This window comes from Scyliorhinus torazame, chromosome 21, assembly GCF_047496885.1.
Source record: "Scyliorhinus torazame isolate Kashiwa2021f chromosome 21, sScyTor2.1, whole genome shotgun sequence".
Classification (NCBI taxonomy): domain Eukaryota; kingdom Metazoa; phylum Chordata; class Chondrichthyes; order Carcharhiniformes; family Scyliorhinidae; genus Scyliorhinus; species Scyliorhinus torazame.
Genome location: NC_092727.1, coordinates 15,822,979 through 15,840,771, shown reverse-complemented (window position 1 = coordinate 15,840,771; position 17,793 = coordinate 15,822,979). Strand labels below are relative to the sequence as shown.

At 47.4% G+C, this 17,793-nt stretch overlaps 1 protein-coding gene across 1 annotated transcript in view; it reads left to right on the top strand.

Annotated features, from left to right (window-relative positions):
- The window catches only part of LOC140398196 (proprotein convertase subtilisin/kexin type 7-like), a 261,903-nt gene that overhangs the window by 100,595 nt on the left and 143,515 nt on the right, over window positions 1-17,793 (top strand). Inside the window, 2 exon segments of the mRNA XM_072486557.1 lie at window positions 2,613-2,713; window positions 14,038-14,052. Of these exon segments, the coding sequence (XP_072342658.1) occupies window positions 2,613-2,713; window positions 14,038-14,052 (116 nt within the window).

The following is a 17,793-nucleotide window of genomic DNA, read 5'->3' as shown; positions in this document are numbered from 1 at the left end:
GTTTACCCTGCTCAACGCCTCCGCCCATAAGCCCTCTTCCACCTCACCCCCGAGCTCCTCTTCACACTTAAGCTTCAGCTTCTCGGTCTGCGATTCCTCTGCCCCCATAAGTTCTTTATATATATCTGAGTCCCTCCCCTCCCCCACCTATCCACTGGAGACTACCCTGTCCTGGATCCCCCTAAGTGGCAGGCGTGGGAAGGATGGAATCTGTCTGCGTAGAAAGTCCCGCACCTGCAAGTACCTGAAATCATTCCCTCTCGCCAGCCCAAATTTCTCCTCTAGCGCCCTCATGCTCGGGAAGCTCCCTTCCAAGAACAGATCCCCCATCCTCTCAATCCTAGGTCTCCGCCATGTTCGGAACCCACCGTCCATATTCCCCAGGTTGTTCAGTATTAATCACAAGGGAAATGAGGCTTTCAGCTCGTGGATTGACTTTTAAGACCAGAAGTGAGAAAAATAAAATATAAATCTGAAATTAAAAACAGGATACGTTACATACGCACAGCGTCGCAAAGGACAAGGGAAGTTAATGCTTTGAGTGGAATCCCACTCACAATGTTTTAAAAAAAATAAATTTAGAGTACCAATTATTTTTTTTTCCCAATTCAGGGGCAATTTAGCGTGGCCAATCCACCTAACCTGCACATCTTTGGGTTGTGGGGGTGAAACCCGCGCAGGCACGGGGAGAATGTGTAAACTCCACACGGGCAGTGACCCAGGGCCAGGATTCGAACCCGGGTACTCAGTACTGTAGTCCCAGTGCTAACCACTGCGCCACGTGCCGCCCTCCACTCACAATGTTAACCTATCTTTCCTTCCCTCTGTCGCTCGCAGATGCTGAATGACTAGTATATTTGCAGTGTTCTGTGGTTTTATTTTGTGCTCTGCATGGAAATATAGCATGCCATGCATGCTGTCCAAGAGGGTAGCACCCTCCAATGGGGGGGGGAGGGGAGGGGAGGGGAGAGTGTTCATAATAGCAACTTCGGGAAAAGAAAAATTCTGCTTTGGGCTGTGCCATTGCCACACTGCCAATGAGGGAGTGAGATCGGTGGAAAGGCTGCAGTTTCGGAACATAACTCGTGCCAAAATGAAGAAAATATATTACCTTTGTTGCCCTTTGAGCATCCTCTCCCTGTGGTGCAGATTGAAGCACCAGTGCGCGTGAGTGTTAGATTATCATCGTGTCTCTCGTTTCCCACTCAATCGATTTGGCCCTCGACTCGCATTCACCGGCAGCGGTATTCCATCCGAGCTTCTTCCCGAGACCGCCTCACCTGAATGGCACACTCCCGCACACGACAGGCTTGATGACACAAACTCCCCAGAGACCCTCTTATCCGTTCCTTTAATAAACCCCATTAAGGGGTCTGGTTGGCTGAAGTAGCACCAGTAAGATTGTCCACTTCACAATCACTGCTCTAACCCCATCTTTGGCTTTCTCCGCCCTGCTTTACAGTGTCACCCAGACACACGACAAGAGACAGAGCCACTGGCAAAAACACAAAAGAACAAATCAAGCAACAGCAACTTAATAAACAACTGTAAAAAACTGCACTTTTCCTGTCTCCTGAAAGAGGTTTGCGAACTTCTTCCATGTGTCGTGGAAACTCTCCTCGGACCCTCTGCCCAAGAATTTTATCTCCTCTAGTCTCAGGAACGCAGCCAAGTCTGAGAACCACTCTGAGGCCCTGGGTGGTGCTGCCGACTTCCAACGTAACAGAAGTCTCCGCCTGACAATCAGTAAGGCGAAGGCCAGGGTGTCCGCCCACCTCCCTGTGTAGAGCTCCGGATGCTGTGACACCCCGACGACCATCACAGGTGGGCACGACTCCATCTTGACCCCCACAACCCTGGACACGGCCTCAAAATTGGCTGTCCAGAACTCCTGAGTCTGGAGAAGGATCAGAACATGTAGGTGTGGTTGGCTGGTCCCCCTGACACCTTTGCACCTCCAGGAAGAACCTGCTTGTGCGTGTTTTACTAAGGTGCGCTCTTCTAACTAATACCGCTTCCAGGTCAAAAGTTGTCAGCTCACATGGACCTTTTCAAGCAAGTTACAATTGATTCAAACACTTAAAAAGTCCTTTTCAAACAATCGACGAAACAAAGTGCACAAATGACCAATTTTCCTTACTGTACTGCTCTCCGGCCAAAGGGTTGCTGCAAGGGAGGGATTATGACCATAAGATTATAGGTCGGTCACGCTGGCTGCTCTCCTTGTAGACCAGCTGAAGGCTCAGCTATCAATGATGAAGTCATTAAAATTCCTCCTTGAGGCCAGATCTACTCTTGGAGGGTAGTCGGGCTAGAGGGAATGATTGAGTTAGAGAGATTGCTGTTCCTTTGAACGTAAATCTTCTGCATCGTCTCTGGTTGCGTTGCTGTTATAGCTTGCATTTTTATGCAAACTATTTTAATAGATTCAATCCTGGAAACTGCTAATGACCAGTTCTCTAGAGGCTATAAGCAAAAGAATGCATTTGGTATTTAGCTCCTTCTAGACTATGATGTGTTGGGATTTCGTTCCTGGTGTATTTCTTGCTGATCAGAAGTTTCTTAAGGCCATTGGCTTTAATTGTGTCTCCCTTTGTTCTGTCCCGATCCAGGAGCGGTAGATGAGGAAGGACGCATGCCGTTCTATGCCGAGGAGTGTGCCTCCATGTTAGCGGTCACCTTCAGCAGTGGCGATAAAATGATGAGGAGCATTGTAAGTTTGCAAATTGATGATCTGTACTTCAAAACTTGCCATTTATTTAAAGCTTGAGATCACGGCAGGAGGGGATAAAATGGTTCATGGATAAACACTCCAGGTCATTATGAATAAGATTTTAGAAAATGAAAGAAGAATACTTGTGAGTATTTTACAAATTTCCAGCGTTGCGATATGGCTTTAATCTTGTTGGAAGGCGAGCCAATCGATGTATTGTATTTGCTTTTCCAAAAGACATTTGATAAGGTGCCACAGAAAGGCTAATATGCAAGATACGGACTCTAGGATTTGGGGAGTAATATGGTTGAATTGTAGAGACCAGATCAAGGATATTGGTTGAATAACGTCAGCAGAAAATAATGGTCGACGACATTTTTGGGCTGGAGGAAGGTTTGTAGTGTTGATCCCCAGGGGGGTCGGCATTGGGACCTTGTTTTTCCTGATATATTGATCTATATATATTTTTAAAAAATATATTTTATTCAAAATCTTTGGCCAACCATGACAGTACATTGTGTATCTTTTACACCATAATATAACAATATAAATAACAATGGCCAGTTTTTTAAACAAGAAATAAATAATATATAAACAACATCAAAATTAAAAAAACAAAACTAAATGGCAACTGCCTTGTCCCAAATAAATACTCTCCAAAAATACAATTCAACAGTCCAGTATACAATTACCTATAACAACAACCTATACATATTATACTTATACACTAACCTCCCTGAGAGTCCTTCTGGTTCCTCTCTCTCTCCTCCCCCCCCGGGTTGCTGCTGCTGTCTTCTTCTTTTCCATTCCCTCTATCTTTCTGTGAGGTATTCGACGAACAGTTGCCACCGCCTGGTGAACCCTTGAGCCGATCCCCTTAGGACGAACTTAATCCGTTCCAGCTTTATAAACCCTGCCATGTCATTTATCCAGGTCTCCACACCCGGGGGCTTGGCTTCCTTCCACATCAACAGTATCCTGCGCCGGGCTACTAGGGACGCAAAGGCCAAAACATCAGCCTCTTTCGCCTCCTGCACTCCCGGCTCTTCTGCAACCCCGAATATAGCTAACCCCCAGCTTGGTTCGACCTGGACCCTCACCACCTTCGAAAGCACCTTTGTCACCCCCACCCAAAACCCCTGTAGTGACGGACATGACCAGAATATGTGGGTGTGATTCGCTGGGCTTCTCGAGCATCTCGCACACCTATCCTCTACTCCAAAAAATTTACTGAGCCGTGCTCCAGTCATATGCGCCCTGTGTAACACCTTAAATTGTATCAGGCTTAGCCTGGCACACGAGGACGATGAGTTTACCCTACTTAGGGCATCAGCCCACAGCCCCTCCTCAATCTCCTCCCCCAGCTCTTCTTCCCATTTCCCTTTCAGCTCATCTACCATAATCTCCCCCTCGTCCCTCATTTCCCTATATATGTCTGATACCTTACCGTCCCCCACCCATATCTTTGAGATCACTCTGTCCTGCACCTCCTGCGTCGGGAGCTGCGGGAATTCCCTCACCTGTTGCCTCGCAAAAGCCCTCAGTTGCATATACCGGAATGCATTCCCTTGGGGCAACCCATATTTTTCGGTCAGCGCTCCCAGACTTGCAAACGTCCCATCTACAAACAGATCTCTCAATTGTGTTACTCCTGCTCTTTGCCATGTTCCAAATCCCCCATCCATTCTCCCCGGAGCAAACCTATGGTTATTTCATATCGGGGACCACACCGAGGCTCCCGTCTTTCCCCTATGCCGTCTCCACTGCCCCCAAATTTTCAGAGTAGCCACCACCACCGGGCTTGTGGTGTATTTCTTCGGCGAGAATGGCAACGGCGCCGTCGCCATAGCTTGTAGGCTAGTCCCCCTGCAGGACGCCCTCTCCAATCTCTTCCACGCCGCTCCCTCCTCTTCTCCCATCCACTTACATACCATTGAGATATTGGCGGCCCAGTAGTACTCACTTAGGCTCGGTAGTGCCAGCCCCCCCCTATCCCTACTACGCTGCAAAAATCCCTTCCTCACTCTCGGGGTCTTCCCGGCCCAAACAAAACTCATGATACTCTTCTCAATCCTTTTGAAAAAAGCCTTCGTGATCACCACCGGGAGGCACTGAAACACAAAGAGGAATCTCGGGAGGACCACCATTTTAACCGCCTGCACCCTCCCTGCCAATGACCGGGATACCATATCCCATCTCTTGAAGTCCTCCTCCATCTGTTCCACCAACCGCGTTAAATTTAACCTATGCAATGTACCCCAATTCTTGGCTATCTGGATCCCCAAGTAGCGAAAGTCCCTTGTTACCTTCCTCAGCGGTAAGTCCTCTATTTCTCTGCTCTGCTCCCCTGGATGCACCACAAACAACTCACTTTTCCCCATGTTCAGTTTGTATCCTGAAAATTCTCCAAACTCCCCAAGTATCTGCATTATCTCTGGCATCCCCTCCGCCGGGTCCGCCACATACAACAACAAATCGTCCGCATACAGAGATACCCGGTGTTCTTCTCCTCCACTGAGTACTCCCCTCCACTTCCTGGAACCCCTCAATGCTATTGCCAGGGGCTCAATCGCCAGTACAAACAATAATGGGGACAGGACATCCCTGCCTCGTCCCTCTATGGAGCCGAAAATACGCAGACCCCCGTCCATTCGTGACCACGCTCGCCATCGGGGCCTTATACAGCAGCTGTACCCATCTAATATACTCATCTCCAAAGCCAAATTTCCTCAACACCTCCCACAAATAATCCCACTCCACTCTATCAAATGCTTTCTCGGCATCCATCGCCACCACTATCTCCGCTTCCCCCTCTGGTGGGGGCATCATCATTACCCCTAGCAGTCTCCGTATATTCGTATTCAGCTGTCTCCCCTTCACAAACCCAGTTTGGTCCTCATGGACCACCCCCGGGACACAATCCTCTATCCTCATTGCCATTACCTTGGCCAGAATCTTAGCGTCTACGTTCAGGAGGGAAATAGGCCTCTAGGACCCGCATTGCAGCGGGTCTTTTTCCTTCTTTAGGAGAAGCGATATCGTTGCCTCTGACATAGTCGGGGGCAGCTGTCCCCTTTCCCTCGCCTCGTTAAAGGTTCTCATCAGTAGCGGGGCGAGTAAGTCCACATATTTCCTGTAAAATTCAACTAGGAATCCATCCGGTCCCGGGGCCTTCCCCGCCTGCATGCTCCTAATTCCTTTCACTACTTCCTCCATTTCGATCTGTGCTCCCAGTCCCACCTCCTCCTGCTCCTCCACCTTAGGAAATTCCAGCTGGTCCAGAAAACACATCATTCTCTCCTTCCCATCCGGGGGCTGAGCTTCATATAATCTTTCATAGAATGCCTTGAACACTCCATTCACTCTCTCCGCTCCCCGCTCCATCTCTCCCTCCTCATCCCTCACTCCCCCTATTTCCCTCGCTGCTCCCCTTTTCCTCAATTGGTGGGCCAGCAACCTGCTCGCCTTCTCCCCATATTCGTACTGTACTCCCTGTGCCTTCCTCCACTGTGCCTCTGCAGTACCCGTTGTCAGCAAATCAAATTCTACGTGTAGCCTTTGTCTTTCCCTGTACAGTCCCTCCTCCGGTGCCTCCGCATATTGCCTGTCCACCCTCAAAAGTTCTTGCAGCAACCGCTCCCGTTCCCTACTCTCCTGCTTTCCTTTATGTGCCCTGATTGATATCAGCTCCCCTCTAACCACTGCCTTCAGTGCCTCCCAGACCACTCCCACCTGGACCTCCCCATTATCATTGAGTTCCAAGTACTTTTCAATACATCCCCTCACCCTTAGACACACACCCTCATCCGCCATTAGTCCCATGTCCATTCTCCAGGGTGGACGCCGTTCTTTTTCCTCCCCTATCTCCAAGTCCACCCAGTGTGGAGCGTGATCCGAAATAGCTATAGCCGTATACTCCGTCCCCCTCACCTTCGGGATCAACGCCCTTCCCAAAACAAAAAAGTCTATTCGCGAATAAACTTTGTGGACATAGGAGAAAAACGAAAACTCCTTACTCCTAGGTCTGCTAAATCCCCATGGGTCTACTCCTCCCATCTACTCCATAAAGTCTTTAAGCACCTTGGCTGCTGCCGGCCTCCTTCCAGTCCTGGACCTCGATCTGTCCAGCCCTGGTTCCAGCACCGTGTTAAAATCTCCACCCATTACCAACTTTCCCACCTCTAGGTCCGGGATACGTCCTAACATGCGCCTCATAAAGTTGGCATCATCCCAGTTCGGGGCATATACGTTCACTAAGACCACCGCCTCCCCCTGTAATTTGCCACTCACCATCACGTATCTGCCCCCACTATCCGCCACTATGGTCTTTGCCTCAAACATTACCCGCTTCCCCACTAGTATAGCCACCCCCCTGTTTTTCGCATCTAGCCCCGAATGAAACACCTGCCCCACCCATCCTTTGCGTAGTCTAACCCGGTCTATCAGTTTCAAATGCGTCTCCTGTAACATAACCACATCTGCTTTAAGTTTCTTAAGGTGTGCGAGTACCCATGCCCTCTTTATCGGCCCGTTCAGCCCTCTCACATTCCACGTGATCAGCCGGGTTGGGGGGCTCTTTACCCCCCCCCCCCTTTTTGATATATATTTATGATCTAGGGATCTTAGTGTGCAGGGGACAGTTTCAAGGTTTGCAGATATACAAAACTTAAAGAGGGCAGTCTAGTACTTCAAAAGGGCATAGACAATTCGTGGAGTGGGCAGATAGATGGCAGATGAAGTTCAATGCAGGAAAGTGCGAGGTGATGCATTTTGGTAGGAAGGACATGGAGAGACAATATAAAATAAGGGGTAAAATTTTCTAAGAGGGTGCAGGAGCAGTGCGACCTGGATGTATGTTTGCATAAGCCATTGAAGGTGCCAGGATTGGTGGAGAGAGCAGTTAATAAAGCATATAGCATTCTGGCCTTATTAATAGGGGCATTGAGTACAAGAGCAGGGAATTTATGCTGAACTTATACAAGACGCTAGTTAAACATCAGCTGGAATATTGCGTACAGTTCTAGACACCACACTATAGGAAGGATGTGAATGCATTGGAGAGGGAGCAGAAGAGGTTGACAAGAATGGTTGCAGGGATGAGAAACTTCAGTTATGATGATAGATTGGAGAGATTGGGATTGTTCTTGGAGAGAAGAAGACTAAGATGAGATTTGATAGAGATGTTCAAAATCATGAAGGGGTTGGGCAGAGTAGCCAGGGAGAAACTCTTCCCATTCCTCAAAGGATCAAGATCGGGAAGCACAGTGATTTGCGAAAGAAGCAAAGGGATGTGGGAAAAAACCTTTTCACACTCGAGTACCACAGAGGAAATGATGCCATTCAAAATGTTGATGAGGAGGAGCTGGAAATGTGTATTCAGTGGTGGCATTGTGATAGAAGTGGCAGAATTGGTGCAGGACAATCTGTTGAATCCAGAAGCCAAACGGGTTGGAAGGTCAAAGGGCACGGGGAACCCTTTTGTGTTTCTGGAAGGGATGAGGGCAGGTGTGTGCAAAAGTGATAAGAGATTTACTCGAGCTGCTGGGGCAAGTGGAACCAAGTAGGTGGCCGTTCTGAAGAAAACCAGACAATGCAGCAACGCGGGAAACGGGATACAGTGGATTCCGGGAGAAAAGGGAAGGGTCAGTTTGGCCTGAGAATCTTTATGGCGCAGGTGGATTGGAAACCAGAAGGTAACGTATTTTGAGGAAAGAATTTGGAGCGAACTGAACAGGGAACTTGCAACAACATACCTGAAAAAGAGATTGCGTACGGCACAGTTAAAAGGGCAGAAGGATTGAGTGCGAATTCTTTGAGGCTGACAGCTTTGAAAGTAAAGAGAAGAATGTCGAAGGAAAATAAGCTGTTTGTGATGTTGACATTCTAGTTAAATGAACAGCAATGGTGTGGAATGGGCTGAGGGATATTGAAGCAAAATTCGTTGGAAGGAATGAAGTAGAATGTCATATAGAGTGAATAGTTGTCCTCTATAACGCAAAGTAGAAAATAGACTGAACAAGATGGTACTGCCTGACATGGCTCGATTTATTATTCTTTATCAAAGCACAGAGTGAAATTCTTCTTAAAGAAACTGAGGCTATATTTAGTATTTTTGTATTGCTATTGAATAGCCAGGAATAAATGTATTTGAAAAATATGGTTATTTCTAAACATTACTAATTTTAGTTATTGTCCAATGTACACCATAAATTACCAATTTATCAAATCTATGGGTCAGGGAGCAAAAGTAAAATCATGCCCATTTACTATTGAGGTAAAGCAATGAGAGAAATTCTTGAGATCCTAATTGTTGAAACTATAAAACATACAAGTGAGTTTTAATGTGTTTGTTTGTTGGTTCAAAAGTATCCCTGCTAATATCCCAGCTGCGTCTTATATAGTCTCTATCTTTTCCACCGTATGGAGGATATTTCACCTCCTGTTTTCTTTTCACTACCTCCTCTCCCTCTCCACTCCCACACCTCCGTTACCTCTGTCCCTCAGTCATTCAAAGACTTTTCTCTTTGACTGGTCCATGTTCATTTGTAGCAACATGCTTCTTCCTTGGAAATTTACCTTTCCTTGAGATCTCTGCCTGAACGCAAGTCCAACCCACAGCACCCCGCCGACCTTGCAGGGGCAGGGGGCACGTCGCGAATCCACCCCAGAATGGAACGGAGATTGAACCCCATGCTCGTGGGGGACAGATTGCTGCCAACCAACTCCCCAGCCAAAGGAGGTCAGTGTTGCTGTGGCAACGTGCACTTTTACCTGCATGTTGTAGCCTAGTGATGGTGAAGGCTCCAAAATTTTTTCCATCACAGAACTGACCCGGAATCTCTCCCGCTATTAATCACTGGCTATTAGCGTGTGTTGGAAGGATTTACAGGCTAATAATCAACCTGCTTGACCAGGTTATGAAAGCACCTTTCGTGGCAGTCAAGTCTTGGAGTCTTGCTACAAAGTATACATGTGCGGGTGTCCAGTGAAACACGGGAATTGGGCTCAGCTGTGATGCCTCGTACAGTCGGATAATCTTTTTTAAAAATAAGTTTAGTGTACCCAATTCATTTGTTCCCAATTAAGGGGCAATTTAGCGTGGCCAATCCACCTAGACTGCACATCTTTGGGTTGTGTGGGGGGGGAAACCCACACAAACACTGGGAGAATGTGCAAACCCCACACGGACAGTGACCCAGAGCCGGGATCGAACCTGGGACCTCGGCGCCGTGAGGCCGCAGTGCTAACCACTGCACCACCATGCTGCCCCTCTCTGGCTCTCCTAATCGCCATGGGCTCTTTTGAATTCACTTCAGAGGACAGGCAAAATCTCAGTTTAACACCTCATCCTCTTGCAGTGCAACACTCCCTTCAGTACCAGAAAGGAGTGTCAGCCGAGATGGTGCGCTCTGGAGTCGGCCTTGGATGTACGACATTCTGCAGCAGACATGAAAGTTCAACCACTCCAGACACTGGTGCAGCGAATAACGTTAGTTAAGCGAGTTATGTCACTTCTCGCGCTTTCACATGGATTTTCCCGCAGTATGAGAGAAGCTAGAATGACATTGCATTCTTTCTTTTTTTTAAATAAATTTAGAATACCCAATTCATTTTTTCCAATTAAGGGGCAATTTAGCGTGGCCAATCCACCTACCCCGCACATCTTTGGGTTGTGGGGGCGAAACCCACTCAAACACGGGGAGAATGTGCAAACTCCACACGGACAGTGACCCAGAGCCGGGATCGAACCTGGGACCTCGGTGCCGTGAGGCAGCGATGCTAACCACTGCACCACCGTGCTGCCTCAGTCAGATAATCTTAACCCGCTTTCTAGGATTACTCTTAATAACTGTGAATTTATGGGTGAGTTACTGAAGAGTGCCCTATGATCTTGACAAAGTTGGCATTTAAGGAGAGGCGGCGAGATATTAAAGGTGGGACACAATAGAGTTTAATATACAAAATAAGTAACGTTTGTGGAAATACCAAATAGTGTTGCTGAACAGTATTCTCTTGTTTAAAATCACATGCGTGCCATGGCCGCAGAATACCTCTGTCATCACCCCTTCTTAGCATTACAGATGTGCACTTTGTGGCTATTGAACAAGAGAATTATTTGTAGAACAGAAAACCAACAGACTTGAGCACAATGAGAATCAAACTTTCACTGCTATGAAGTTAGGCGACAGGTTTGAGGGTAGTTTACTTGTTTAGATTGTAGCTATGCCCATCATGGGGAGGTGCCAAGTGAAGAATGGCTGTTAATCCTGAAGAGGGGGTGAGAGAGTTACATAGCCATCTTGGAAATCCTTTTTTGTGCCTCCCTTTTAACCAACGACAGATTAACAGTTCTGAATGTTTAGGAGCTTTGTCCTTCTGCTGCCAGAATTAAAGGGAATGAAACAATTCCACAGAAACAGTCTGGATACCAGCCAGTTGTATTGGACTATTGGAAGCTACTGAGGAGTTGATCCAAAGGTTTCAATATGAATATCTAACAGCTAAAGTGTCAAAGGAGCTAAATGAACAAGAAACACTTTACTCCAAAACATTTTCCTTGGCTGGTTGTCCACTGCAGGTGTTAGCATTGCTTTTTAAAAAAATTTAGAGCACCCCAATTCATTTTTCCAATTAAGGGGCAATTTAGTGTGGCCAATCCACCTAACCTGCAGATCTTTTGTGTTGTGGGGGCGAAACCCACGCAAACACTGGGCGAATGTGCATACTCCACACAGACAGTGACCCGGGGCCGGGATCGAACCTGGCACCTCGGCGCCGTGAGGCTGCAGGGCTAACCCACTGCACCACCGTGCTGCCAGTGTTAGCATTGCTTGACTAGAATTTTCACCTCAGCCCTGGATTCAAGCTCTACACCAGGACGTAAGATCGGGGCGGCACGGCGGCACAGTGGTTAGCACTGCTACGTCACAGCTCCAGGGTCACAGGTTCAATTCCGGCCTTGGGTGATTGTCTGTGCGGAGTCTGCATGTTCTCCAGTGTCTGCATGGGTTTCGTCCGGGTGCTCCGGTTTCCTCCCACAGTCCAAAGACGTGTAAGTTAGGTGGATTGGATATGCTAAATTGCCCATCAGCATCCAAAAGGTTAGATTAGGTTACTGGGTTATGGGGATAGGGTGGATGTGTGCGGTTGGGCAGGGTGCTCTTTCCAAGGGCCGGTGCAGACTCGATGGGCTGAATGGACTCCTCCTGCACTGTAAATTCTATGATCATAAACTAAGCAAGATACTTGGGTGTTTGGGGAAAAGGCCAGCTAACTTAAACTGTAGCTGTTTCTGCCTTCGTGAAGCAGCTTTGGGGCTGGTTTTTGCACCTCGCCTCCGACCCCTCCGCTGGTTGTGGGCCGCCAGTGGGAGATTCCAGTTCCACCGATGTCGACAGCGTTCTGTGCAGCAGGACCGGACATGGGGGCTGGTTTAGCACAGTGGGCTAAACAGCTGGCTTGTAATGCAGAACAAGGCCAGCAGCGCGGGTTCAATTCCTGTACCAGCCTCCCCGAATTGGGTGCTTTTCACAGTAACTTCATTGAAGCCTACTTGTGACAATAAGCTATTATTATTATTATTATCCCACCGCCAAAACAGCCCCACCCCTTGTCCTTAGGACGACGTAAGCAGGCACTTTACAGCTCGTGATTTACTTGCAAACTGTGGCTAGTTTCATTATCAAGGCCGTCGCAGCAACTAATTTGTGCAGGGAAGATCCCATGAACGCCAAACGAACTCATTTGAGGGATAAATGGCATTTTGAGAACTTACTCCCTCCTATGTTCTGTGCTGTACTGTTCTATGTTCTTCAGATGGTCCCATGGGATTTTCACCATTTACCTGAAGAGGCAGAGAGGACCGCCAGGTTAGCATTCCCCCTGAATAACAGCACCTCAGACAATGCAACAGTCCCTCAGTAAGGCACCGAAGTGTCGGCTTGTATTGTCATTGTTCTGAAGTAAGGCTTGAACTTAGGATTCTTTTTTCAAATAAATTTAGAATATCTAATTTTTTTTTGCCAATTAAGGCGCAACTTAGCGAGGCCAATCCATCTATCCTGCACATCTTTGGGTTGTGGGGGTGAGACCCACGCAGACACGGGGAGAATGTGCAAACTCCACACGGACAGTGACCCAGGGCTGGGATCGAACCTGGGACCTCGGAGGCGTAGGCAGCAGTACCTAGCACTGTGCCACGTGCCGCCCCCCCCCCCCGAACGTAGCATTCTTAACTGAACTCAGAAGATAGTATCAACCGCTGACACTTAGCAATTTGTTGGCAGGTTAAATTTAAGGAAAAGCTAACGTTGTTTAAATGGCTCCGACCTTGCTTTATTTCAGCAAAATAGCAGGATATTCTGCAGTCAGTTTGCCAGTGTGTTAGCTGTAAAGCATTTGCATGCTCAACCTCGCACCTTTTTGTTCCCGGCTCATTCCTTTGGGACTTCATAATGTCCTGTAAAGTTCAACCCATAAGAAAACCTAATTAGGTAAAGGCTCTTGGAGCCATTGACTGAGTGCATTTCAAAGATTTACTTCACGAGATTTTTATGCTGCTGTCTGTACACTATCACATGAACGTCCATCCTGCGGAACGGTAAATTGCAGCCAATCTGGACTTTAATTAACTGCCAGTTAAATGAGGAGGAAAACCAGATCGCAAACTCATTCTAAACGCCTTTGGAAAGGGCAGTGTCTGGATTGTGCGGGATATTTTTCATTTAGCACCATCTAAATAAGAATTCCAATTGGCATGCCACCCCGAGTTCAGCTTTTAACTGTCAAACCGTTTTTTTTTCAGATTTCCAGTTTATTATTATTTATTTTTTTAAATTTAGAGTACCCAATAATTTTTTTCCAATCAACGGACAATTTAGCGTGGCCAATCCACCTTCCCTGCACATCTTTGGGTTGTGGGGGTGAGACCCACACAGAGACGGAGAGAATGGGCAAACTCCACACGGACAGTGACCTGTGGCCGGGATCGAACCCGGGTCCTCAGCGCCGTAGGCAGCAGTGCTAACCACTGCGTCACCGTGCCGCCCTAGATTTCCAGTTTATTAGCTTGATTTGCAATGCGAGCCTGCCCGTTGAATATTGAAAACTTTGTTTCACAACCAGTAGATTAGACTAATTTTTTTTCTCGCTCTGACCACATTGTGCGCACTGCCGCCTCCACGCACTGATCAGAGAAGTGAAACCTCGGGGTAGATGATGGGCTTTCCAGCCCGGCCGATGAGGCCATATTATTTTGTCTTTCGAGACGCACGCCCAAGCTCCTCCAGAGTTCTGAGGTCGCCACGTGGACCGGTATATTCCAGATTTTACCCGATTGGGTCAGGTTGGCTGCTCTCGCTGTGGATGCAGTTACGTTGAAACAGTTGCTTGGCAGACAAGTTTTGACTGAAAAAATACGTCTTTCACACCCCTGGCTGTTACTCTGTGATCATTGCATGTAAATAATAACAATAATAATAATCTTAATTAGTGTCACAAGGAGGCTTACATTAACACTGCAATGAAGTTACTGTGAAAAGCCTCTAGTCGCCACACTCTGGCGCCTGTTCGGGTACACTGGGAGGGAGAATTCAGAATGTCCAATTCACTTAACAGCACATCTTACGGGACTTGTGGGAGGAAACCGGAGCACCCGGAGGAAACCCACACAGACACGGGGAGAACGTGCAGACTCCGCACAGACAGTGACCCAAGCCGGGAATCGAACCTGGGAACCTGGCGCTATAAAGCAACAGTGCTAACCACTGCTACCGTGCCTACCAGATAAAGTTGTATGTAGCGCCATTCCTTATGGTTCCATTCACCACCAACTCAACCTGACAACATATAAAAGTGCAGTGAATGTTCTGTAAATTAAGGAAGAAATTGTAATTATTTGTATACTGAAATGATCATAATTGTGCAATATTTTATTTTCTATTTAATTTTAATAATTGGTGATAAATTTGTTGCGAATTAAAGTTTTGGTTTTCTTGTTAAATCGTTGTTACAAATTGGTACCTCTGCCATGATGACTTTTCAATAAACCAATCACCCATCCATCTGTTCACCTTCAAATAGCTGTTCAAAATTCAAAGCCGAGTCTTGTGCATGAAGGATAAATGCTTATAGACTCGATCAAGTGGGACCACAGGCGGGTAAGAAGCTTCAGGTGAAGAGGGGAGAAAATTGAAGAGAGGGAGCTGAGGCTTAAAGTGCTACCTTTCCACGCTTTCCAAAAGCCTGCAGTGCCACCTTGTAGCGTGTCTCCGGCTATACAACAGCAAGATAATCCTTTATAATAATCTTTATTGTCACAAGTAGGCTTACATTAATACTGCAATGAAGTTACTGTGAAAATCCCCTCGTCGCCACATTTCGGCGCCTGTTCGGGTACACGGAGGGAAAATTCAGAATGTCCAATTCACCTAACGAGCATGTCTTTGGGACTTGGGTTCCTACGTGTAAAGTCTCCTGACTTTACCTCTGAGTCCAGAGCGACACAGATCGGGTCTGCTTCCTATCAAGTGGCCCCTCCAAGAAAATGAGGAGTTTATGAAGACTTTTAGAGTGCTCAAGGTAAAGTTCAATGAACTGCAGCTTCTGTCCACCGTGTCACTCTCTCGATGTGAAAAGCACTCTCCAACTCGATGGAAAGGCTTTGCTGCACGATGCCCGAGTCAGTTTGGTGATTTATTCCGGAAAAGTGGGCCTTTGACCCCATTTGGAAGCTGCTGTTAATGATGGAGTTGGATTTATTTATTTACTTATTTTGCTTTTGCGTGGGAATTTTCCAGTGTATTTTCAATCCTGATCATGTGCTGATGCCAACCCCTGCCCTAACCCCTGAGTGCAACCTTTTTAGTCAAATGGTAGCATGTAGCCACAACAGATTGTGTGTTTGTTTTGTACGGTGTTTACTTTCCAGGGGTAATGTCACTCCACTAGTGTTGGTCCAATCGAGGCAAACACCCAACTTGGTGGCTTGAATTGTATAGAGCTCCTCCCCCAGTGTGATGTCACGCTGGCAGGAATCACTGCTGGTTTCCAATCATGGTGACCATGCTTTTAGGTGCAGAGGTGAATGTAGCCCCCGGGTGGTGAGGGACATGGCTGCCCCATGACACGGCCCCCTGGCAGTGCCAGGTTGGCACTGCCATGTTGGTAATGCCAGGGGTTGAGGCCAGGGGCGGTGTCTCTTGGGAACCCCATTGCTGGGGTCGGGTCACCATGCCTGCCTGGTGTTTGGGGGCGGTGACCCGGTGGTAGGTTGGCCTGTGTTCGAGGGTTGGGGGGTTTCCCCTTGTCTGCTGGGCGTCCTGATGCCTTGGGGTGTGGGTGAGGGAGACCTTTAACTGCAGTTTGCAATCAGGGTGCCGTTCAAAAGTGGTGCCCCAATCTCTGTGTAACCGGGATTGCCGGCTCTATCAGGCCTTGCCCCGTCAGAGTGATGCCGCAAAGCACACCCCCTGCTCTTTTTTTGACAAAGTGTCAGAAGATCTGGGGCTGGAATCTCGGCCCCGAAGCACCACATTTCTATTTCACCCCGCCGGCGGGTTGCTCCGTTACACCGGCTGGCCAATGGGGTTTCCCATTGTGGGACAGACCCATGCCGTCAGGAAACACCCGGGCTGCTTGCAAAACAGAGCATCCTGACGACGGAGAATCCAGCCCCGGTAGTGAAAACTCCGCTGTGTTTCTGGGGAGAAACACTCCGGTTTTCAACAATCAGAACCTGACACTTCGTCATTTTTGGTGAAAATGATGCTCTCTGTCTCTCCCTCTCACTCTCATTGTGTGTGTCTCTCTCTCTCTCTGTCTCACTTTCTCTGTCTGTCTCTCTCTGTCTTTGTCTGTCGGTCTCTCTGTCTTGCTCTTTGTGTTGCTGTCTTTCTGTCTTGCTTTCTCCGTTTGTCTGTTGGTCTCTCTCTCTCTCTCTGTGTCTCTCTATCTCTCTCTTTTAGGGAGGGACAGAGTGTAAGGACAAAGTATTGCTGGCAAAACAAAAGGGCGAATAAATCTTAATGTTAAAATGCTATTCCAGCCATTTGAAATGACAAGTGTGCAACCTCAGCATCACCATTTGTGGTTGTCTTGCATTCCTTACTCCCGTTGACATTAACCAAGTTTGGATTTTAAAAGCGTCACGAACAAGCCAAAATCGAGGTTTCACATTTGCAGCAGTTAAACGGCAGATTGCTTGTAAAAACCTGGTATTGAATGAGTTTCCAACAGTTATTTATGTCGGCCATGCATGTCCGAGCCATTAGTTTAATGGGGTGGGGGGGGTGTGAGTGGACATTTGACACATTTGGAAGCTGCTGTTAGCGATTTAATGAAAATGGAAATTGCTTATCATCACAAATAGGCTTCAAATGAAGTTACTGTGAAAAGCCCCTAGTCGCCACATTCCGGCGCCTGTTCGGGGAGGCTGGTACGGGAATTGAACCGTGCTGCTGGCCTGCCTTGGTCTACTTTCAAAGCCAGCGATTTAGCCCTGTGCTAAACCATGGTTCTAAACCATTACAAGAGAAAATAAATATTAAACCTTGTCAAAATTATTCATGTTGAAGGGCAGCACGGTGGCACAGTGGGTTAACCCTGCTGCCTCACGGCGCCGAGGTCCCAGGTTCGATCCCGGCTCTGGGTCACTGTCCGTGTGGAGTTTGCACATTCTCCCCGTGTTTGCGGTGGGTTTCGCCCCCACAACCAAAGATGTGCCAGTTAGGTAGATTGGCCGCGCTAAATTGCCCCTTAATTGGAAAAAAATGAATCCGGTACTCTAAATTTTTTTAAAAAAGCGATGGAGTTGGATTGATTAATTTTTTGCTTTCACATGGGAATTTGCCCATTACAAAAATTACCGAAAAGAAATGTGACATTTTGCCACATCCTCAATCTCCAAGCATTTCATTACCAGTTAATTATATATTTTGAAATGTATTTAACATTGTTATTTTGGCAACCCCACCAGCCAATTTGCAACACAAATGTCAGTGGGCAGCACGGTAGGATAGTGGTTAGCACAGTTGCTTCACAGCTCCAGGGTCCCCGGTTCGATTCCCGGCTTGGGTCACTGT